We start from the raw sequence: 25911 nt of genomic DNA on the forward strand, positions 1-25911 counted from the left end.
ACATGATGGCCTTAGACAAAGAACTGATTACCCTCTGACAAGGGTCTCAGGACTTGCTCACTTATATTACCACCTTCAATCGTCTTGTTGTTGAAACCGATTGGCCACAAGAGAAAAGAACCACTCTATTCTATCAGGGGCTGCGGAGTGAGATGAAAGACGTCCTCTCTCAAGTGGTACGACTACCCAATACGTGTGAAGAAATGATAGAGTTAGCCGTCCAATTAGATCATCGGCTGCAAGAGAGGAAGGGTGATCGAGGCCGTGGGGACTCCCGTTTCCCTGCCCCCAGGGCCCGTGCATTTCCGGAAGAACAGGCGAAGACGGCAAATGGAGCAGAGCCTATGCAGATTGGGGGGATCAGGGGCCCCCTTACGCCAGAAGAGAGGGAGAAGAGGCGCCAACAAAAGCTCTGTCTCTATTGTGGCAAAAGCGGCCATTTTATCAGGGACTGTAGAGCCCGAGCCAGAGGACCAGACCGTGGAACAGAGGCCAAGCCTCAGAAATCTGCCCTTCAGAAGACGGAAAACTAATGAACCCAAGTATGGACGGGATCTCTTCCTTGGGTTATGGATCACACCAGATCCCATCTCTGCTAGCTAACACCATTCAGCCCTCTGTGGCACACATCAATGTGAACGTAACTGTTTGGGTTGCCACCGATAAAGCGATATGTGTCTCTGCATTGATTGACTCCGGAGCCACGGGGAACTTCATTGATCAACAATACGCCCAACATATAGGAGTATTGTGTGAACGTAAAACCATCCCAGAAGTAGGTAAAGCAGTAGACGGCAAGACATTGACTTCAGGTCCAGTACGTTTTCATACTACCCCTTTGGAAATACAAGTGGGCATGGACCATTATGAACTCATTCAATTCGATTTGATAGACGCCCCGGATTTTCGCCTCATTTTGGGAATGCCCTGGTTAACCCTGCATGACCCTGTTATCAGATGGACGGATCGCACTGTTTCTTTGACTTCTCCGTTTTGTCAAGAGCATTGTTATAGGAGACCCCAGGTGCAGGATAACGCCATGACATCCCAAGCTGGGTTGCTGTCCACCGGATGTGAAGAGAAGAAGTTCTGCTGCTCCATCTCCCTACCTGTGGAGTATACTGATTACCAGGAGGTATTTGACAAACAGAAGGCTACACAGTTACCACCTCACAGACCCTACGATTGCCGAATAGATCTCATTCCCGGTGCCGACATTCCGTGTAGTCGGGTATACGCTCTCACGGAACCCGAAACACGTTATCTCAAGTCATACCTCGAAGAAAACCTTGCCTCTGGCTTCATCCGCCACTCATCTTCTCCGGCTTCATCTCCCCTTTTTTTTATTTCTAAGAAGGACTGCGATGAGCTCAGAACATGCATTGACTACAGAGCCATAAATAAAGTAACCATTAAAAATCGGTACCCATTACCTTTAATTCCGGTGTTGCTGGACCAACTAAAAGGAGCTCGTATCTTTACCAAGTTGGACCTCCGAGGCACCTACCACCTAGTACGGGTCAAAGCTGGGGACGAGTGGAAAACAGCGTTCAGGACAAAATTTGGATTATATGAATACCAAGTAATGCCTTTTGGTTTATGTAACGCCCCTGCGGCGTTTCAATTTTTTATGGATGAAGTGCTAAGGGGCTTATTGGACACCATTTGTATTGTCTATATTGACGATATTCTTATTTACTCTGCTAACCGCCAGGAGCACCTAATCCATGTGAAGAAGGTATTGAAGCGATTACAACAACACTCTTTGTTCGCCAAGTTGGAAAAATGCCTGTTCCACGTCGATGAAGTTGCCTTCCTGGGCTATATCATCAATGCCGAAGGTTTCCAAATGGGCAACAACAAGGTGACAGCTATCACGGAATGGAAGGCTCCTTGGAACGTCAAAACTGTACAAAGATTTTTGGGATTCGCCAATTACTATAGGCGGTTCATAAAAGACTTTTCAAAAATCATACAGCCTATTTCTAGTCTGCTGAAGAAAAACACCCCGTTTGTGTGGTCCAAAGAAGCCGAGCATGCGTTCGAAAAGTTAAAAGAACGGTTCACCCAGGCCCCCATCTTACGTCACCCTGATCCTGGGGTACCCTTTGTAGTAGAAACCGACGCTTCACAGTACGCCTTAGGAGGAGTTCTATCCCAGCGACATCCTACAACCAGTCAACTACATCCGATTGCTTTCTTTTCAAAGAAACTCACACCTTGTGAGATAAACTACTCCATCACAGATAAAGAATTGCTGGCCATTAAACGGGCATGTGAGGAATGGCGTCATTATCTCTTGGGAGCACTTCACACAGTAGAAATTTACACTGATCACCGCAATCTCCTTTTTCTCAAGACAGCAAAAGCTTTAACTCCTCGCCAGTTACGTTGGTCGTTATTCTTTTCTGTCTACAATTTTGTCATTAAGTACAGACCCGGACCACAAAATGGGAAGGCAGATGCCCTATCCCGGAGTCACGAATCTGGAGATCCACCGGAGGAAGACCTGAAGGAACCACCAGCCATTATTCCTGTCTCTGCCTTCCCTGCACAAGTGCTGGTAACCATTCTTTCACAGGAGTTCCTCAACAAGGTAAAGGGTGCTCTAACAACCCTGGATGTCCCTTCATGGATTCAAAACAATCCAGACCAACGGAGCACGACCGGAAATTTAGCGTACCACGATCACGCTTTGTATGTACCCCTCACATCGCTGCAACAACAAGTACTGGCCTGGGCTCATGATTCTTCGCTAGGGGGACATTTGGGAGAAACAAAAACCATCGCCTTGATGGAAAGACATTTTTGGTGGCCCACGTTGAGGAAAGATACCAGAGACTATGTCAAGAATTGTGCCATCTGTGTTCAAGGAAAGGCCAAACACACCAAACCGGCTGGCTTGTTACAACCCATTCCGATTCCCCCTTCTCCATGGCATACAGTATCTATGGACTTCATAGTTGAAATGCCGCCGTGCAAAGGATATACCACAGTATTAGTGATAGTCGATCATTTAACAAAGATGGGACATTTCATTCCACTCACACGTCCTCCCACTTCCCACGAACTTGCTCTTCTGTTCTTGCAACATGTCATCAGGGCCCATGGAATCCCCAGAGCACTTATCACAGACAGGGGAACACAATTCACTTCACGGTTTTGGAAAGAGCTATGTAGCACTTTAAACATAGAAGCCCGTTTATCTTCCAGTTATCACCCTCAAACGGATGGTAAGACGGAGCGGCTTAATCAAACCCTAGAACAATACCTTAGATGCTTCACACTCCAAAACACCTCTGATTGGTTTCCCCTTATCTGGATGGCTGAATTCGCCTACAACAATGCAGAACACTCCACCCTGGGTTGCTCCCCTTTCTTCTGTATGTATGGTTCACATCCAAACATGCTCCCCTTTGACTGGCCTGTCTTATCCAATCATCCCAGCATACAAGAACATCACGCTCACCTACGAGCGGTGCTCATCGACGCCAAACACCAATTGGTCTTGGCCCAAACCGCTCAAAAACGACATGCAGACACAAAAAGGGCACCCGCACCTTCATATGCAGTAGGGGATAAGGTTTGGTTGGCCACAAAGAACCTCCATCTTAAAGGGGTGGGTAAATTAGCTCCCAAATACATCGGTCCCTACACCATTGAGAAAGTAATCAATCCTGTAGCGATGCGCTTATCTCTTCCCGCGTCATGGCACATCCATCCTGTCTTTCACGTGTCTCTACTTCTGCCTTGTCCGATTTCTACAAGACTACCCACTAAACCCGTTCACATTGACATAGATGGGGAGAAAGAATACGAAGTACACAAACTTCTGGACTCTCGCATGGTCAGGGGAAAAGTGCAGTACCTGGTAGATTGGAAAGGGTTTGGAGTAGAGGATCGAACCTGGGAACCAGTGGATAATCTGCATTGCCCTCTCTTGTTGAACAGGTTTCATGCGGAGAATCCCGGGAAACCGGGTCAACCACCGAGACGGCGGTTATTGAGAGGGGGTTCTGTAGCGCTCACTGGCATCTCGACATGGTGCAGGCGGCCATACCTGCGTTCCCTTAGATGGAGTGCCAGGAAGAGGCAGGGTGGGCGACATGGAACAAGTTATAATCCCGCAGGTCGCAGGACACTACAACTCCCATAAGCCCCACAGCGGAGTCACCGGAAGGGGAAGCTCGCATTTCGGCCGAGAGAGACGCTACAAAGCCCCGCCCCTGGTTCAGCGCGGGGCTTTGCAATGAGCCTTGGAGCCAGGTTCCAGCCGTTCCTGTTCTCTGCCGAGTTTCCCTGCCTCTGAGTAGTCTCTGCCATTCCAGTTTGCCGTTCCTGTTTGCAACCTCGTAGCGGATGTGTCAAGCCGCTTCTCCGCTGCCCTAAACTTCCTCGGTTCATAATTCAAGTGCGGCTGCCGCTGCCATTTCGCCTCCTTGATCAATTCCTACCTGCAGTGGGGACCTCAGAATCACCGTACATAAAACACGTGGTGGTCTGGAGTCAGGCAGAGCGGATGGTATTCCCCGCAGGACTGCTGTAGCTCCGTGAGCCACTTTTCCTTGGTCTCAGCGGGTGACTTCTTTCACCTTGAACATCCTCGGATTATTCAGGTATTTAGGTTAAAAACTTCACTTTGGATTTGAGCGCGGTAGCGCTGCTTTGTTTTTGGGACTCGCATCAATTACCGGGTTTGGTATCCGGATTCAGTGTAGCCTTCCTGAACCTCCCGTATGGACTACACTGTTCTCAGATTCGCTTGTCACGGTTCTTAGTGAGTATCTGCAGACATAGAATAGTAGTAGAGGGTACGTAATATTACTTGTACTAATCGCTTACTCTCTCTCTTGTGTGCATACAGTCTCATCCTGTTCCCATGACATCTGCACATCCACCCAGGGCCATAGAGGGAGAACAGGAGAAGGAGAACAGCTGGCAGCGTCCTTTTTTTTGTTTTATCCACTTCCCCTTTCCCCGGGGTGCAGGGTCGCTTGGGAGTTGTACATACCCTATGCGCCACTGTGCTTTGGGGACGAGGGAGGATACTCTGCACATCATTGTTCCCGCTGACGATCCTCAGAGGTTAGTGGCTCATCACATGTATATGCCATTGACATCCGACAGTATGGTACATTGGATCATGGAAGGAAATGGGGTAGGGACATGGACTTGGATAACAGAGGACAGGAGGGACATGGAGAGGTGCACCAAACTGACCCTGCAGGGCAGGCATCAGGGTTTGCAGCAGCACAATACACCACACAGGGCATGCGGGACGGGAGTGCAGCACAACAATCCATAGAAAGCAAGAGGGAGGGGACAGGACCATGCACATGGACAACAGAGAACAGAGGGGCAAGAGGCAATGGTAGCTAGCTGACCATAATGGACAGACAGGAGAGAAAGCTGCAGCATAACAGACCATAAAGGGCAGGAGGGACGGATCAGGGGCATTACAATGGAACAGACAAGCAAGGAGGGAGAGAGTAGGGGTCTGTACATGTAAACAGAGGGCTGAGGGCAAGGGGGCAGGGCAGGAGAAGCAAGATAGCCATGGAGGTCAGGCAGGATGGGCACTAGAAGCAAGATACACCATGAAGAGCAACAGTGAGACTGTGATGGCATACACACAGACCATGGAGGGAAGGTGGGAGGGGGTCCGGGGCAGCTAACTGACCACACAGGGAAGGTGGGAGGGGCCATGGCAGCACAGAAGACCATGCATGGCAAGTGGGAGGGTTAGTGGCAGCACAATGGCTATGATGGGCAAGAAGGAGGGTGCAGGGGCATGCACAAAGGACGATGGAGGATAGAAGGGAGGGTCAGGACCTGTGCACAGACAAGAAAGTTCAGGGGAAGGGGCCTCACAACAGACCGCACGGGGCAGGCAGGAGGAGCAGTTGCAGCACAACAGACCAGGGAGGGCAGAAGGGTGTGGCAGTACAATGGACCATGTAGGACAGGAGGAAGAGGATAGGGGCATGGCATGTGGACAGGCAGGGTGGAGGTGGCAGGGACAGGTTACAGTCATCTGACAATGCTAGGCAGGTGGGAGGGGAGTGGCAGCTCAACAGAACACTCAGAGTAGATAGGAGTGGCAGGTCCATGGAACATGGTGGGCAAAAAGGATGGAGCAGGGGCATGCACAAAGACATCGGAGGGCAGGGGGAAGGAGAATAGGGGCAGCAAGCTAAGCACAGAGTTTAAGCAGGAGGTCAATGATGGGGCATAGAATTGGGCAATGGAGGGCAGGAGGAGGGGACTGGTACATCATACTAAATTGAGGGCAGTGGCAGCACATCAGACCATGCATGGCAGGAGGGAGGAGGCTAGTCCATGGATTCACACACCAGAGGATAGGGAGGAGGGGGATGGGGCAGCAAGCTAACTGTTCAGAGAAGGCAGGTATTAGGAACTTTATTGTTTTTAAAACGTGTGTCTGTGCGAACTACTTAAAATATGAACAAGTATGCAGCATAATCTCACTTTTATTCAGGAAGAAGAGGACGTTTGTGACTGTGAATCCGGGCTCACTTGGCAGAAACACCCCCTGACCCTCCACCCCCTATCGTAAAATGTAATGCCCGTGAAAAGGGTAGGTGAACACAGTGTTATATAGAACATAGTCCTGAGAGCACGATTGAAAATAAACTAGATATAGTGTATGGTATAAAGTAAACTATGCACCAAAAAGTGTGATATAAGATGAACGGGGCGTGAAATATAATATGCAATACATTGTGCACAATGACAGATTCATTGGAGAGCGCGAGATAGCACAGGCACTAGCGCGTGCTATGCGATGTGCGCCTTGGAGTGTAATATGCACAGGGCAGTGTTGTGTAACCTAACTAGTCTCTAAAGTTGTAATATAAAATATGTGCTGGGGAGTGTAACGTTGCATATGCACTGTGACAAAGATATGGATCCCAGATTGTAATATGTATGGCATAGCACTGTGCGCTATAACATAGGCATCGAGGAAGGCACGTTAGATGGGGCAATATAACCCATGCGAAGACAAGTGTGGCATGACATATTCACGGGGTGGTGTTACAGTGCACATGGGCTAGAGAGTGTCATAGCATATGCACTAGCTGGTGGAATACAAAACAGAGGTGTGTGGCACTCGGCAGGCAATGGTGGGTGTAACACAGCATTGGGCTCTGCCAGGAGCGCGCTGTGACTCTCAAGTGATGTTCGTCCCCTTTCCAGAGAGTAAAATAAAAAGTATTACACATCCGGCAGTGGATGTGCGTTTTATTAACCGTGAGGGGGGTTTCTTACATAGTTTTGGTCGAATTGTTGTCGAATCCCCTTTGAATGGCTTGGTGTGCATGTGTATTAAATGTGCCCGTCAATAGCTACCCATGTTTGTATAAATAAACGACAAGGGTGTCTACCGGGATTAGGCACGGTAGGGCATCAGACATGTCAGAGCTTCACTAGTGGTGTAAATACATTCCACGTGGATTCATTGTATGCATAGTCGCCTTTTAATGAATATCACTCAAATCGTCATGGTGATAGGTACATACGGTTTGTCCAGCATGTCCTAGGTGTGTCTATAAATATATATTTTTAAAAAATAATAAAAAACAGTGGCTGGCCCTGGGGATTGGGGTAAAAAAATATAATTAGGAGACAGGCCCTGGGGGATGGGGTCATCAGGGCCCATAAATTAGAATAAGAAGGGGAACCACACAGCCCCCCTTCTTAAAAAATTAAAATAAATAAAAGACTGGCATCGTGCCGGAGGCCACGCCCCCTCCTTGCAGCACTCTGCAAACGCGCCCCCTGGCGAGTTGTAAGTTGGGGAATTAATTCCTCTTCAATACTGAGGGTCCCTGAGGGCCAACTAGCCCAACAGGCATCTCCAGTATGCGCCAGGGAGCTGCGCTGCAGACAGGTGTTCTGAGGCCAAGCCCCTTTTTACACCTCTCTGCAACGCAACTCTGTGGCGCTTACTGGAGGTACCTAGTGGTCTAGTTTGACCCTAGGGACCCTTAGGATTCAAGGGGACTTAATCTCTCAACTTAGAACAGCCACAGGGCGCGTTTACACAGTGGTGAAGGAAGGGGACGGGGCCTGAGGTGACGTGTGCAAACACGCACTATGGCACGTTTTAAATTGGGGATATAATTTTCCTTCAATACTGAGGGCCCCTGGGGGCTAACTAGCCCACCAAGTGCTTCCAGTAAGCGCCACTGAGCTGCATTGCAGAGAGGTGGTCCAGGCTGTGCCACTTTTTACACCTCTCTGCAACGCAGCTCTGTGGCACTTACTGGAGGTACCTAGTGGGCTAGTTGGACCCTAGGGACCCTCAGGATTCAAATGAACTTAATCTCCCAACTAAAAACGGACACAGGGCGTGTTTACACAGTGGTGAAGGGAGGGGACGGGGCCTGAGTTAACGTGTGCAAAAACGCCCTGTGGCCTGTTTTAAGAGGTAGTTTTAATCCCCCTACCCTATTATATACTAGGGGCTTACAGAGGAGGTCATGCTAATCACAGGGAGACCCCAACGCATAACGTTCCCTAGTGTATGTAGGTGTTCACTGTATTCTAAGTGTCTTTTAACATAGCACTGGCTCTAGGACTGGTTAGTCAGACTCAGTTACCACCAGTATCCGTCTGAAAAAGTTGAGGGTACAGGATGATTTTGCAACAAGGATTCTTTCTGCTCTTCTTTTTGTTCTTTCTGCACGTTATCCTTCTTCCTGCACTTTTCTTCGTCTTTGAGGACTTCTGTTGCTTCTTTCTGCACTTCTTTTTTTTCTTTCTGTGCATTTTTTCTTCTTTCTTCATATGTCCTATCTCTGTAGGCATAGTTAGAAATTAGCATTTAAAAAACCTTTGAAATTCACAGAAAAAACCATAGGTTTCAGCCACGTTATAGTTAGGAATTAGCATTTAAAAAACCTCAGAAATTCACTGAAAAAACCATAGGTTTCAGGGGTGTTATAGTTAGCTGGACTTTTCACTTGTACAAAACCATTGGAATTCCCCCGTTATAGTTAGTTCAGCTAACTATAACTCGCGCGCCCGCAATGCACTGCTGATGATGTCACATATTACATCACTCATGACATGGTCAGGGACATCACTCATGACATCACTGATGACATCTCAAATGACATCACTGTCAGAAAATACTATCGCGATCCAACATTTAAATTTAGTACATTGTCGTAACATTGATCAAAATAACGCATTGTAATATTCATGATCGTATTTACAAATCCAACAATTAAAGGAAAATAAAAATAAAAAATTACCATTTTCAGATAATGTCTCACGCAAAACTCGAACTCATATACCCCGAGTGTGCCAAATGATAAATAGTGAAGAAATACCTCCGAATTCAACAATATCACTATTGCAGTTGTGTGCGTTCACAATATTCACAATAATTCTGTAATTTCCAACACATGTTGCTGATTATAAAATTAGGCATTCATTTATATTTTCTAAATTTATCCGACAATGAAAATCGTAATATTGTCAATTGATCATACCGTGTCTCACTAGTGGCTCAATTTTATGCAAACAATTAGGTCGGGGAACCCAATATATACCCATGGCGTATATCTAATATATTATGTAGACATTTATCATTAGTCCTAAACATATCGAATTAATTCTGACATGTCAAAATATCGATAATTCCTGCTGGGTAAAGTGGGCATGGGTCCAAACTCAACCTGGTGTTAGAGTGCATACGTATTTAACGGGTAATGTACCCCCACAATATTAGAGACAATTTCACTATGATGGCAGATGTGTCTATCATAAGTGGGTAATGTACCCCTACTTTATACACGAATTATTTACATCCAGTTCATTATAGCCTCCATGTATATAGTCAGCTCTTATTATTAAATGGATATATACAAATAACATCAGAAGTGAAAAGAAGAATTCATAACTTTTCTACTACTAGCTAGCAAACGGGGAAAGAAAGGGAATGTTCGCGGGGCAGGGCCATCAGCTGTTCGTACTAAGGATATTTAAGAATTAAAATCTATTTCAATACCTACACCCAGTGAAGATAGAAATAACAAATCAATAAGATAAAACTAAATGTCACCAGAGGATTCGGACAACCTATCCAGAAGCAAAAACTAGCTAGAAACCATCCAAGGCTATCCTTTTGCCCTACAACAGACATAAACTTTGTGGACACACGTATCGATCTGTTTCTATTTATACGCAAGCTAAAGCTTATGAAGATCTACAAAACCAACATCAAATCAAAAGTATCGAAAATGGGCGGTACTCTAGGGGAAGAAGATTTCAATCTAAATGTGGAAGATGCAAATCTTATTCTGAATATACAGCAAATGGAAGATGATGTTACGGACCTATCAGTAAAAGAGAAAAGCAAAATACTTATGACGGCTGGCTGTAGACCGGATGCCACGTATTGCACAGATTTAAGACCAAAATCCAAATTTAATCCCAACGTTCCACACGATAACATTGAAACTTTTAACCAAACCATGATTTGGGAAATCAATAAGTTGAAGGAACAAGGGAAAAAGAGAAAAGGTGATAACTTGACAACAATCCAGAGGAAGGCCCTGAGAGCCCTCGCAAATGACAAAAGCATAATAATAAAACCCTCAGATAAGGGTGGTAACATAGTTGTTATGGACATTGCCCAGTATAATCAGGAAGCGTTTAGACAACTAAACGACGTTACATGTTATGAGGAAATAAACTGGGGGATCTATAAAGCATCTATCACCGAATACCACCTACTATTGGAAGGTTGGCGGAGGGATGGACTCCTATCTACGGATGAGTGGTCTTTCTTGAAAACGGATAACCCACGCATTCCCTGCTTCTATCTATTACCAAAGGTCCACAAACATCCTACTAGACCACCGGGGAGACCAATCGTTTCATCGAATGGAGGACTATTGGAAAACACCGCGATTTATCTAGATCTCTTTCTTGCACCACATGTGAATAAACTACGATCATATTGTAGAGACAGTACGGATTTTTTACGTAGAATACATGACATCACATGGGAAAGCAACTATCATATGATAGCACTTGACGTGTGTTCTCTATACACATCTATAGATCAGCAAAAGGGTGTGGAGGCGTGCATGTATTTTTTGAAACAAAGACACATATCGTTATGGGAACACACCCAAATGTTGGAACAAATGATGCTTTTCTGTTTGGAGAAAAATATGTTTATTTTTGGTAAGACACTGTTTCGCCAAAAGACAGGTACGGCGATGGGAACATCTTTCGCGCCCAGCCTAGCGAATCTTTTTCTAGGGTGGTGGGAGGAGTGTGTTGTATGGGTAGATGAGAATGAGCAATATGTACAACACATCCCAATCTGGATCAGGTATATTGATGACCTGTTCCTGATTTGGGATGGTCCTCTAGATCTAGCTAAGGAATTTATCAACAAATTGGGGGACAATAATCTGAATTTGTCCTTTACACATTCCATCAGTACTTCACATTGTGAATTTCTAGATATTGCTATTAATATTGAAAATAACCAAATTGTCACCACTCTGTTCCGTAAAGAAACCTCAGGGAACACCCTATTACATGCTAATAGTAACCACCCCACACCACTCCGTAATAGCATTCCCTTTGGCGAGTTCCTTCGGGCTCGAAGGAACTGCAATACTGAAAGTGGTTTTGCGAAAGAAAAACACACAATGGAAAAAAGATTCGAACAAAGAGGCTATTTGCCGAAAGTGATCGCAATAGCTGCAAAAAAAGTTGAGAACATATCACGGAATGAGGCATTGTTCTCCTCACAGAGGAAAGGGGAGAAAGAGAAAGGGACGGTCATCCCCAGACTAATTACCACCTACAACAGCAGGTCAAATACCTTGAGATATCTGATGAAGAAACACTGGGGACTACTTCAATCAGACCCTATCATTGGCACTGAGATAGGTCCCGTGCCCCTGATAACATACAAAAAATCTAAATCACTCAAAGATCAACTTGTACACAGCTATCAGAACACCGCCGATAACACTACATGGCTGGGAAACGCCAGGGGTTTTAAGAAATGTGGCTCGTGCAAAGCATGTGAGCACAGCAAAAATCGAGACAACTATATCGCAGGAAAGAAGAGAAAAAAGATTAATAAATTTATAACCTGCACCAGTGACTATACCATTTATGTCCTGGAATGCCCCTGCGGTTTAAATTATGTGGGCAGCACGAAATTACAGCTTAAAACCCGCATTTTACAACACATGCGAGCAGTAACCAACATTGATCTGAATTACCCCGTAGCGAGGCATTACCAAGAGAAACACCAGAGTAATGCCAAATTGGTAAAGTTCTATGGAGTTGACAGAATCTTACCCCTCCAAAGAGGGGGAGATCGCGAAAAACTTCTGAGAATCACTGAGTCGAAGTACATCATAGAACTCAACACCAAGATTCCCAATGGGATGAATTATGGGGAAGAATTGGCCACCCATATTGGGATTTAGTTGTTTCCTTCTTTGTACGTGTCCCGACATTCATATAACATTTTTACACCTTTCTTTTAATACTGGAGGAATAGGCTAAGTATAATAATGACCTAAGATTATATTAGGTTGAGATATCTGAATGGTTTCTAGCTAGTTTTTGCTTCTGGATAGGTTGTCCGAATCCTCTGGTGACATTTAGTTTTATCTTATTGATTTGTTATTTCTATCTTCACTGGGTGTAGGTATTGAAATAGATTTTAATTCTTAAATATCCTTAGTACGAACAGCTGATGGCCCTGCCCCGCGAACATTCCCTTTCTTTCCCCGTTTGCTAGCTAGTAGTAGAAAAGTTATGAATTCTTCTTTTCACTTCTGATGTTATTTGTATATATCCATTTAATAATAAGAGCTGACTATATACATGGAGGCTATAATGAACTGGATGTAAATAATTCGTGTATAAAGTAGGGGTACATTACCCACTTATGATAGACACATCTGCCATCATAGTGAAATTGTCTCTAATATTGTGGGGGTACATTACCCGTTAAATACGTATGCACTCTAACACCAGGTTGAGTTTGGACCCATGCCCACTTTACCCAGCAGGAATTATCGATATTTTGACATGTCAGAATTAATTCGATATGTTTAGGACTAATGATAAATGTCTACATAATATATTAGATATACGCCATGGGTATATATTGGGTTCCCCGACCTAATTGTTTGCATAAAATTGAGCCACTAGTGAGACACGGTATGATCAATTGACAATATTACGATTTTCATTGTCGGATAAATTTAGAAAATATAAATGAATGCCTAATTTTATAATCAGCAACATGTGTTGGAAATTACAGAATTATTGTGAATATTGTGAACGCACACAACTGCAATAGTGATATTGTTGAATTCGGAGGTATTTCTTCACTATTTATCATTTGGCACACTCGGGGTATATGAGTTCGAGTTTTGCGTGAGACATTATCTGAAAATGGTAATTTTTTATTTTTATTTTCCTTTAATTGTTGGATTTGTAAATACGATCATGAATATTACAATGCGTTATTTTGATCAATGTTACGACAATGTACTAAATTTAAATGTTGGATCGCGATAGTATTTTCTCACTATCCATCAACCATGACCTGTATTTCTAAGGGAATTTGGGCAGAGGTCAACAACTTGACAAAGGCTTCGCCGAAACGCGTAGTTCTGTTCGCTTGAAACAATAATAAACTTATTGTTTTGTCCTGGGTGTGCCGCTGGATTATTCATTGAGATGGTTTGGATTGATCCACTTTGAAATATTTAAAACGGAGTTGCGACTGAGGCAGGCACCGGCGTCGATAGGAGGGTGAGCAGAAGTTCGCAACAATCCTTGTGCAAAAAAAAAAAAAAAAAAAAAAAAAAAATATATATATATATATATATATATATTCACTGAAAAAACCATGGGTTTCACAAACGTTATAGTTAGGAATTAGCATTTAAAAAACCTTGCAAATTCAGTGAAAAAACCATGGGTTTCAAACACGTTATAGTTAGGAATTAGCATTTAAAAAACCTTGCAAATTCAGTGAAAAAACCATAGGTTTCACACACGTTATAGTTAGCGGACATTTCACTCATAAAAAACCAATGAAATTCCCCCGTTATAGTTAGTTAAGCTAACTATAACTCGCGCACCCGCAATCCACTGCTGATGACGTAACATATTACATCACTCATGACATGGTCAGTGACATCACTCATGACATCACTGATGACATCTCAAATGACATCACTGATGACATCATCCTTGTGACAGAGTGGTAGACCTCCTCTCACCCTATTTGCAAGGTTTTTTAAATGCTAATTCCTAACTATAACGTGTGTGAAACCCATGGTTTTTTCACTGAATTTGCAAGGTTTTTTAAATGCTAATTCCTAACTATAACGTGTGTGAAACCCATGGTTTTTTCAGTGAATTTGTATGGTTTTTTAAATGCTAATTCTTACCTATAACATGTGTGATTCCCATGGTTTTTTCATTGATTTTGTATGGTTTTTTTAATACAAATTCTTATATTAAAAGTTTTTATTTTTTTATTTTTTATTTGCAAGCTTTTGTACTTTTTTTTTTTTTTTACATTATATTCTCTTAAAACACGATGCTTAATTTTAAAAAATTCTGCAATATATTATTTTTTCTCATTTTTTTTTTTTACCAAACAGGTAAGATATATTAGTATAACATACTGATTTTTTTTTTCCTTTCTTTTTTTTTTTTTTTACGTGCGCGTACGGTAAGCTTACGATAAGCGTACGGTCTACTCTTTTTGCGTATGGTTACGCAATTTACGTAGCCGTGCGTACTGCGTACGCGGCGCGTAAGCGTGTACGCTACACGCGCACGTTACGCGGAAGTGTTGGGGCGTGCCTGTTATGCGCATGCGCGCGAGCGCGTGTCTTTTTTACGCGCATGCGTACTTTTACCGTAAGCGCTCCGTAAGCGCACCGTAAGCGTAACGTACGCGCACGGTGGGTCATGTGATCAAGAAACAAAACTTTTGATTGGTTCAAAGTAGTTTCAGTTCTAGAACTCTCCTACACCACACCCATTCCCCTCATTTCTGCTTGTGATGCCTTAGGAGAAGGAGCTGAGTTGTCTTTGGGATACGATGGCAGACCAGCACTCCTCTGCTGAGAGTGAGGCTAGCAGCACCACCATCAGGCAGAGAAAGAGGAAACAGAAGAGCTCTTTTATATGGGAGTATTTTACTTTTCCTGAGGGCGAGAAAAAAGTCAATGCTGCTTTGGTGACTTGTAAGCTGTGCCAGCGTGTACTTTCAAGAGGTAATCCTAACAAGAAGTATTCCTTCGGGAATCACACTATGTTACGACACCTTGAGGATGTACACCCTAGGACACATGCACGACATACTAGAGGAAACCCTTCAGTAAGTCGAGCAAGCACATCCACAGCAGCTCAGCCGAGTCCTTCTTCGGAAGCTCAGCTGAGCCCTTCATCTGTGGGGGCAGATTCACCTTTTTCTGGTCCTGTGGAAACTAACCATCGGTTTGCGAGGGTTACAATGCGGTGCTCATTTTGCCATGGTCTAATTGTTCATAGGGAGACCAGTCTTCCCCTCATTAACAACAAAATAGACCAGCACATTTGTCCTACCAGCTAATGTTCCCATTCTTCCTTTCCTCTGTCCCTGCATGAACACAACGGCTCTTTTAAGAGCCAACCTTACCTCTCAATTTTTTTTAATTTTTTCTTAAAAACTTTTTTTTTTTTTTTTACCGTACGCGTACGGTAAGCGTATTTTTTTTTTTTTTTTTTAAAAACCACTAAAAAACAATTACCACATTACAAGGTCATTGAGGGATTAATAACTAAATACTGAACATCTGTTTGAGGAGAAGTGGAAGAAAGGGACCATCTAATTTCTGACTTACATGACCCACCCAAAAATTTAATTAGAAAACAGTATTCCTCATTCATACCAGTACACCTTAATTTATGGTGAAAACATAGTCCATAATATTTTACATGTTCCTTACATTTAAATTTCTCCCAAAATAAAAAATGATAAACACAACTTCAACAAAAGGAATTCCAATTCTATTATTCATTTCTTAATTTACCACATACATCCCCTCTCAAACTCATAACTCACCTTTAAAATTAGTTAGTTGTGAAAGAAATGTGGCACTCAAACAGCAGATTATCAGAGCCAGGATCTCTGTTCTGTACACCTCTCTCCTCTCAGCAGAACCAGATAATGGCAATGTTTCCCTCTCTTTTTCCACACATATACATGGTAATTTCAAATCTCAGTGCTTCCCCCTTTTTTTCAAATGTAATCACACATTTCTATTGGTTGAAAACCAACCCTTTTCCAAAAGTACCCTTCCCCCAACTTGACTTCTGCCTAGTACCCTTCCCCCAACTTGACTTCTGCCTGCTACCATAGCAACAGCTCATGGAACACTGCTGTGTGGAGTTAGGTCAGAAGTTCACCACACAATGTTTCATTTCCAAAGAGCAAGAGTGCTTGACTTTTCAAACCTAACAGCAAATCCATAGTACTGTTCTTTGGTAACACATTTTTCTGTACCAATACAAAACGTGCTTCTATAAATTGACACATACAGCCTAGTTTTCAGTGTAGAATGGTATGAAACAGCCAATGAGTTATTTTTATTTAAAAAAAATATGTATGCCTCCATTTCCAAACTGTGTTTCATTTCTTTTTCCCATTCTACTGAAATACACCTCCTGAGTGCATCCAGATCTCCTTTGAAGATGTTCACAGTGTGGATTGTAGGGCACAGCTATGTCTTCTGGAGTGAAAAGTATGCAGAGAAAACAGGTATGGTGAGAGACCTTGCTTTGCCAAATGTAGACATTAAATGGATTGGTCAGAGAGGGTTAAAGTGGCACCAATTGATGCCATTGGTGAAATCCTTCATGCAAATCCAACACCCTGACCTCATAATAGTGCACTGTGGTGGCAATGACCTAGGCACTTTGACTGGGGTAGGTCTGGAAATGCTTATGAAGGAGACCTTTGCACAACTGTTTTCACTTTTCCCTAAAACTGCCTTTGCGTATTCTAACATATGCCAAAGGCAAAAATGGAACTGGTCCAATCATTTTTGTCCGCAGATTGACAAAGCAAGAAAGCACGTCAACAAATCTGTTTCTGCTTTCCTACGAGACTATGGTATGGGTTCCATTTACCACAACAACTTGCGTTACGATATGCAAGACATTTATAGAGGAGATGGTGTACACTTCACTGATGAAGGGAACAGAGTCTTCCTCTTGAACCTTAGACTCTGCATTGGTACTTACTTGTAGGTACCACTAAAAAATCACTTCATAAACACAACGGCTCTTTTTAGAGCCCCCTAATATCTAAACACTTAAATCTGAATGTTATTTCTTTTTTTATTTTTTTTCTACCGTACGCGTACGGTAAGCTTACCGTACGCGTACCCGCGATTTTTTTTTAAAATTAATAAATGTTTTTTTTGTACTTTTCTGTCCTTCTTTAACCCCCTTTCAAATGTTAGGGGGTCTGTAACTCTCTTCCTTGCCCCCTTTTCAAGTTATCTCCCTTTTTTTTCTGTGTGAAACACACGAAATGGCGGCCGACACTTCCTGATTTCGTCCGATTCGAATGTTTACAGTCATGTGACAACCAATCAGATTTGAGCTCGCGCACGGCACCGTACGCGTACGGTAAGCTTACCGTAAGCGCACGGTAAGCGCACGGTAAGCTGCCACAGATATATATATTGATTTAAATGCTATTTTCTCAGGAACTACTGAACAGATTTACACCAGACCTACAAAAGGCACTTCCTTGACCTGTAGACTACCTCTCTGCCAAATTTCAAGTAACTCTGTTCAGCCGTTCGGGCTGTAGCTGTGTCTAAAGGTCCTATGGAAAAATGCATGGGGAAAACGCGTTTTGGGACCCCCCTTTTTTCTCAGCCCCCGCTTGACGAATCCCCCCGAGACTTTCAGGGTAGGAGCGTAGCGTAGCGCCCCATTAGTTTTGAAAATTTCACGAGGATTCGTCGACCAGCACCAAAGTTATTCAAAATAGAATGTTGCGGTTTTCCTATGGAAACAGGGTCCTAACTATAACTACCTACTGGCGACCGCCAGTAGGTAATATATATATATATATATATATATTCACTTAAAAACCATAGGTTTCACACATGTTATAGTTAGCTGGACATTTCACTCGTAAAAAACCAATGAAATTGCCCCGTTATAGTTACTGCAGGCAACTATAACTCACGCGACTGCAATCCTCTGCTGATGACGTCAGATATTACATCACTGTATTTAGACACTTATTTACCCATGTCTTCTTCCATTAATCTTTAGCTATACATATATTACAAATATTTATTTTTCAGAAAGACACATATGTCATCAATGATGTAATATCTGACGTCATCAGCAGAGGATTGCGGTCGCGTGAGTTATAGTTGCCTGCAGTAACTATAACGGGGGAATTTCATTGGTTTTTTACGAGTGAAATGTCCAGCTAACTATAACATGTGTGAAACCTATGGTTTTTTAAGTGAATATGCAAGGTTTTTTAAATGCTAATTCGTAACTATAACGTGTGTGAAACCTATGTTTTTTTAATTTGTTTTTTTTCAGGTTTTTCAAACAAAACAATTATTATTATTTTTTTAAATCGCGAGGTGCGCGCACCCTGCGCGCACGGTGGGCTTCGCGCACCATGCGCGCTCTGTGTGCGCCCACGTTTCGCAGTTCGTGCCGTGCGCGCAGGGTGCGCGCACCTCGCGATTTAAAAAAAAACAACATTTTTTTTTCTCCCTTGGGGGTCCTTCTGTGACCCCCTCACCAAGGCTAGGGGGTCAGGAACTGTCCATTCTGCCCCCTTTTCACGTTCTCCACCTTTGTTTTTCACCCCCTCAGACTGCGAGAGACAAAATGGCGGCCGACACTTCCTGGTTTCGACCGATTCGAATGTTTACCGACATCTAACAACCAATCAGAATTGCGCTCGCGCACGGCAGGGTGCGCGCACAGTGCGCGCACGGTGCGCGCGTATAGATATTGATATGCTTTTAAATGCTATTTTCTCAGGAAATACTGAACAGATTTACACCAGACCTGCAAAAGGCACTTCCTTGACCTTATGGCTACCTCTCTGCCAAATTTCAAGTAATTCTGTTCAGCCGTTTGGGCTGTAGCTGTGTCTAAAGGTCCTATGGAAAAATGCATGGGGAAAACGCGTTTTGGGACCCCCCCTTTTTCACGGCCCCCCCTTGACGAATCACCCCGAGACTTTCAGGGAAGGAGCGCCCCACCTATTTTGAAAATTTTGCGAGGATTCGTCAATCGGCGCCAAAGTTATTCCAAATAGAATGTTGCGGATTTCCTATGGAAACACGGTCCTAACTATAACTATCTACTGGCGACCGCCAGTAGATAATATATATATATATATATTATCTACTGGCGGTCGCCAGTAGATAGTTATAGTTAGGACCGTGTTTCCATAGGAAATCTGAAAATTCTATTTGGAATAACTTTGGCGCCGGTTGACGAATCCTCGCGAATTTTTCAAAACTAATGGGGCGCTACGCTCCGCTCCTACCCTGAAAGTCTCGGGGGGATTCGTCAAGCGGGGGCTGAGAAAAAAGGGGGGTCCCAAAACGCATTTTCCCCATGCATTTTCCCATAGGACCTTTAGTCCGAGCTACAGCCCGAACGGCTGAACAGAATTATGTGAAATTTGGCAGAGAGGTAGCCCTCAGGTCAGGGATGTGCCTTTTCAAGGTCTCGTGTAAATCTGTTCAGTATTTCCTGAGAAAATAGCATTTAAATCAATATATATATCTGTGGGCGCGCTCCGAGCGCTTACGGTAAGCTTACGGTACGCGTACGGTGCCGTGCGCGAGCGCGATTCTGATTGGTTGTTAGATCAAAGTAAACATTCGAATCGGTCGAAACCAGGAAGTATCGGCCGCCATTTTCTGTCTCTCGCACTGAAAAACAAAGGTTGATAACATGAAAAGGGGGCAACGAAGAGAGTTGCAGACCCCCTAGCGTTCGTCAGGGGGTTCACGAAGGACCAAAAAGTATGAAAAATAAATTTAATAATTGTAAAAAAAAATCGCGGAGTGCGCGTATGGTAAGCTTACCGTACGCGTACGGTAAAAAAAAACAAAAAAAACCCCAAGAATTAACAATCACATTTAATATATAAATCTAAGGACCCCCAAGGGAGAAAAAAACAATCGATATTTTGTAAAAAATGGCGTGGCGTGCACGGTACGAAATGCGCAACGTGTGCGCTCGGTGCGCGAAGCGCACCGTGCGCGCAAAAATTAAAAATAAATACATAACTTAGCATTTAAAAAACCGTACAAATTCACTGAAAAAACCATAGGTTTCACACACGTTATAGTTAGGAATTAGCATTTAAAAAACCTTGCAAATTCACTTAAAAAACCATAGGTTTCACACAAGTTATAGTTAGTTGTACATTTCACTCGTAAAAAAACAATGAAATTCCACGTTATAGTTAGATCAGGTAACTATAACTTGCGCGACCGCAATGCACAATGTGTCATTTCAGATGTCATCATTGATGTCATGAGTGATGTCACTGACCATGTCATAAGTGATGTAATATGTGACGTCATCAGCAGTGCATTGCGGGTGCGCAAGTTATAGTTACCTGATCTAACTATAACGTGGAATTTCATTGGTTTTTTACGAGTGAAATGTACAGCTAACTATAACTTGTGTGAAACCTATGGTTTTTTAAGTGAATATATATATATATATACATACACACACACACACACACACACACACACACACACACACACACACACACACACACATATATATATTGTCATTCTTGTGTGTTGCTTTACATTCATTCAAAATGATTACTGTGTAATTGTGACTACTACTTTTATTCCCTTTATTCATGGAGGTGTGCCCCCCGGAGTGGTAAACATAGTGTTTGGGGTTGGTCCCAAAGCTGGAGATGCCCTTGTTGCCCATCCTGATGTGCCGCTCATCTCCTTCACTGGAAGCACCGTCACAGCCCAGCGCATCATCGAGAGAAGTGCCCCCCACCTCAAAAAGCTGTCTCTAGAACTGGGGGGCAAGAACCCTGCCATAGTCTTTCAGGATGCCAACCTGGAGGAGTGCATTCCAACCACTGTGAGGTCAAGCTTTGCCAATCAGGTACGGTGGAAATCTCAAGGTACACACTGAGTAAAGAAAAACAAAAGAAATATGGGGACTGGAAATCTGATTGGAAGATATTTTGCATGGCAAAGATGAACTCTGGAGATGAGCTATTCCTTAAAAGGTCACATTGATATTTGTGTTTTTTGTATCAACTGCTATCAAGTTACAGATGGGCCACTCGGCATGAAAGTTGAGTGAGGCACATCCTTTAGTGGGTGTGCAGGTGCAGACTGGGACAGTGTTCCCAATTATGTCTGTTCAAATTCTCAACTTCACTGAGATAGCACAGCATGACTAGAGGGCTCTCTCAGGTCAGATACAAGAAATATCGCTCACAATCCTGTGAGGGGTATAGCTTCAACCTAAAAATGAGCGTATACACTCTAGCTACTCTAATGATTTGTGCTAATCTCTAGTAGGGTAAATAAATACACTAAAGCTGGTTTATAGTGAGGAAAGATCATTGTAATTTATGAAAAATGACTTGAGAGTTATGAATATAGTTGTTGCAACCCTGCTATTCATAGGGACTATCAGTCATTGTGAAGTGCAACTGTCTAACAATTTCCATTTATGAGGTCATAAGCAGTGCATAGCCGGGGTGCAAGTTATAGTTAGCTCTTTTACCTATAGCTGGTGAATTACTGTGTTTTTTTTTTGTTCAAATCGTTAATGTGGTCACTGACATTTTCACCTAACTATAACGTTGCTTTAACCTTTGTTTTTTTCAGTAAATATTTATGTATATATATATATCCAAAGTCCAATGTCAAAACCATAAATAACACTCACTCAGAGATACGTAGGAACTTCGTTTTACTTCCAACAAGAAAAGTAGGAAGCAAAGCGAAGGTCCCATGTATCTCTGAGTGAGCTTTATTGTTAATTTGATATTGGACTTTGGAAATTAATGCCGGCGGGCTGTTTGGGCTACTACGCTTCACCTCTCATGGGCCCCAGGTCATTTAATAAAGAAACATTCATGGGGGGCTGCTCAGACCCCCCAAGCCCTGTGGACCGCTACTTCCCTGGGGCTAAACAACACATAATGGGGAGCCCTGCAGACCTCCCCAGGGCCCTGGGACTACCAGTTACCTGGGCCCAAACATTTGTTTTTAAATGGGAGAGGGACCATGTGGCCCCCTCCTAGGCCACATAGGGCCCGAGAACACCACCTCCTGGGGACAGCCCTAAAAAGTAAAGGAGGGGGGGGGTGTGGCTGCCCTCCTGGAATCATATATGGCCCTGGGGACCACCACCCCCCAGGCTCCTGCTATGTTCCGTGGTGCCCACCTCCGAAACACAACTGTTTGCTTTTGCTCACCTCCCGCCAAGCTAAAGCTAAAGTAAACACAGCTGTCAGACATGCAGACAGGGAAAGAGATAAAAGTATTGCTCCTGCATGCAGGGAGCTGCATTTCCAGCAGCTCCTTGAGTACAGCAGCAATGCCGGCTCCTGCAGGACACAGTGAGCTGGCTGGGACCGCAGGGCCCTTGAGGCTCCCTCTGCGGTCTTGGGGAAGGTCAGAAGTGAGCAGAAAGAGGCAGAATAAAGGTCAGAAATGAGCAGACAAAGGCAAAATAAAGATTAAAAACACGAGCAGAAAGAGGCATAATAAAGGTCAGAAAGAGGCAGGATAAAGGTCAGCGACGAGCAGAAAGAGGCAGGATAAAGGTCAGAAACAAGCAGAAAGAGGCAAACTAAAGGTCAGAAATGTGCAGAAAGATAGAGAATAAAGGGCAGCAGCGAGCAGAAAGGGGCAAAATAAAGGTGAGAAACGAGCAGAAAGAGACAAGATAAAGGTCAGAAACAAGCAGAAAAAGGCAGACTAAAGGTGGGAAATGAGCAGAAAGAGGCAGAATAAAGGTCAGATACAATCCTGAAGAGGCAAAATAAAGGTGAGAAACGAGCAGAAAGATGCAAAATAAAGATCAGCCATGAGCAGAAAGAGGCAAAATAAAGGTGAGTAGTGAGCAGAAAGAGGCAGAATAAAGGGCAGAAGGGAGCAGAAAGGGGGAGAATAAAGTTCAGAAACCAGCAGAATAAGGCAAAATAAAGGTCGGACACTAGCAGAAAGAGAAAAATAAAGGTCAGGAGCAAGCAGAAAGAGGCCAAATAACGGGGAGAATGAGCAGAAAGAGGCAAAATAAAGGTGAGAAACAAGCAGCAAGAGGCAAAATAGAGGTCAGAAACGAGCAACAAGAGGCAGAATAAAGGTCAGGAGTGAGCAGAAAGAGGCAAAATAATGGACAGAGTGAGGCAACATAGAGTGCAGGCGTGAGCAGAGAAGAGGCAGAAAAAGTAGGAGAAATGAGCAGAGGATATATATATACAACAAAGAGGTACGTCGCACTCAGGAGTCTTTTTCAATCGACTTTATTCTTTACTCAGAGCCAGTCTGTCTTACCGATACGTTTCGGCCTCACACGGCCTTGCTTATATACATTTAAAGGAAATGTCCCAGTCAGGAAATAAAAGCAGCACTCCACAGAATGGTGATTATTCAAATTGATTTTGTAGTTTCTTACTCCATCATCTACCCGTTTTGGCTGATAAAGACAGCCTTGTTCACAATAACATGTCCCCTGTATGCATCATACACAGGGGCTTTCTAGTATCAACAAAAGTGACAATGGACTACACAACTGTTGACAGTGAAAAAGGCCAATACAGACAATTCAACACTTTTCATCAGTGCCATCTTTAAATGTGCACATTACACAATCTTCAAAAGCTGCCTTCTTTCTTTATATAAGCAGAGACGTACAGAATCGATATGAATGGATAAAAATGGATACAAATGGATAAAAACAAAGAAACAACATAATAATAATTAATTATCATTATATGGTTTCACACGTTTAAGGTGCTTTCACTTTAAAGTATACAGCAATCCTTTAGTTATAGAATTGTTCAAAACATTTAAAATTCATTAAAAAAATCCATAAAAACTCCCTTAAAAATCCATAACAATTGGCAAGTGCCTTAATAGATATACTGTCTTGACACCATCTTGGCGTCCCTTTTCTATTGAATATTAAAGTGCTGCAGTGTCAAGTCCTCTGGACAGTGCCCTAAACAATAAGATGGTTGTAGTTTTACTTTTGTTTTCGCTGTCCTCTAGTGTTGTCAACCAAACTTGGGGGACGTAGGCTCAGTATAACCAAATGGTGTGCTTAGTGAATTCTGTCCTATGCATTCTGCAGCACACATAGAAAGAGGAAAGAAAGAGGAGAAATAAAGGTATTTCTCCTCATTGCACCACTTTTACGCCTCTCCTGGGGAGGCATTAGAATCTGACACATTTCCAGGTTTATGAAACCTTGTAAATCTGGGAATGCGCCAGAATCCATGGGTGTTGCTTAGGAACATCCACAACAACACCCATGGAATGCGCCTTTCACGCAGAGTAATGCATGAAAGCGGGCCATATTTACAAGGCCATGAAACGCCATGCAGGGTGGGCATTAAAAAAAGTGAGGCTCCGGTGGAGCAAGGGGCTTGTGAATGTGACTCTTAAATTCAGTTTCTTTTAAAATCAGTAAATCTGTTTTTCGTTTTGTAAGGGTGAGATCTGCCTCTGCACCAGCAGAATCTATGTCCAAAGGATGATCTATGAGGAGTTTCTGAAGAAATTTGTGGACGCTGCAAGAAAGTGGAAGGTTGGTCTCCCATGTGACCCGTCGGCCAGTATGGGCGCCCTCATCAGTAAAGAGCATTTGCAAAAGGTAACTGCAGAAGGGCTGAAAGTCACTTCACCATGAGGATGCCATCTGACTACCCAATGATAACTTAACTGGTTACAATCTGTACTTGTATTACACTTGGGTGATCGTTTTCAATGGCAATAAGGGAGCGTGTTAAAAGCGAGTCAAGGCAAAGCTTATTTTGTTTTGTCATGGTTTTTGCAAAACGTTATTGCTAGGGAAGTTTCCGTCCCACGTCAATATAAAAAAAGAAGAACATTGGCTAAAAATACAAACATGCACATTGCCATAGTGGTCCCTGCCACTGAAGGGAACTACTATGTGCTCCCTGTGAAATGGCAGAATGCCTTCACTCACAGTGAAATTAGGCAATGCTGAAGTGTGCTGACCCATTGGCCCATGCTATGAGCTGTAGGGGGAGAAAACAAAATGAGCGGCAGGGGGGAAGCCGATTAATTAATTATACCTATTCGGTCGTCCGTCGGCTTCCCCCCGCCACGCACTGTCCCACTCCACCGTGTCTACCTAAGCCGGCTGCCGCCGAGGTTAGTGCAGAGCGCATGTTTTATGCGCCTTCAGCTGTGAAGTGACTTTAACCCAATATTCCTTTGAGTTAGTGCTTTGTTTTCAGATACTACAGGTCAGAAACAGTGGGCAATATTTACCCCTTTGTGTCTGTGGGCTTCACTATCTGAAAACAAAGTGCGAACTCGGAGAAGTATAGGGTTAAATGAATCCACATGTCGCCCTTCTTGTGCATAAAACAGCTGCTCAGCTCAGCGCTGCACCAGAAGAAAAACAAAAAACGTAATTATATGAGCCCAATTTGGGAATTCAATGCGTGCATGCAAAACGGCAACAAAGCACCATCTAAAAGCAATTTTGGAAATGATGCTCCAGCAATCAGGCAATGGTGTTGGGAAAAAATAAAATCTTGCAACTTATTCACACATACGATTGTGA

The 25911-nt window shown here is 43.4% G+C and overlaps 1 protein-coding gene across 2 annotated transcripts in view; it reads left to right on the forward strand.

Moving 5' to 3' along the window:
- Positions 1-25911, forward strand: part of ALDH8A1 (aldehyde dehydrogenase 8 family member A1) — a 256594-nt gene that overhangs the window by 188929 nt on the left and 41754 nt on the right. For both annotated transcript variants that reach the window (XM_085611613.1, XM_085611615.1), the window contains 2 exons: positions 20978-21234; positions 24808-24969. In XM_085611613.1, the coding sequence (XP_085467739.1) occupies positions 20978-21234; positions 24808-24969 (419 nt within the window). The remainder of the gene's footprint in view (positions 1-20977; positions 21235-24807; positions 24970-25911) is intronic.

Source organism: Triturus cristatus, chromosome 6, assembly GCF_964204655.1.
Source record: "Triturus cristatus chromosome 6, aTriCri1.1, whole genome shotgun sequence".
In the NCBI taxonomy this organism is placed as follows: domain Eukaryota; kingdom Metazoa; phylum Chordata; class Amphibia; order Caudata; family Salamandridae; genus Triturus; species Triturus cristatus.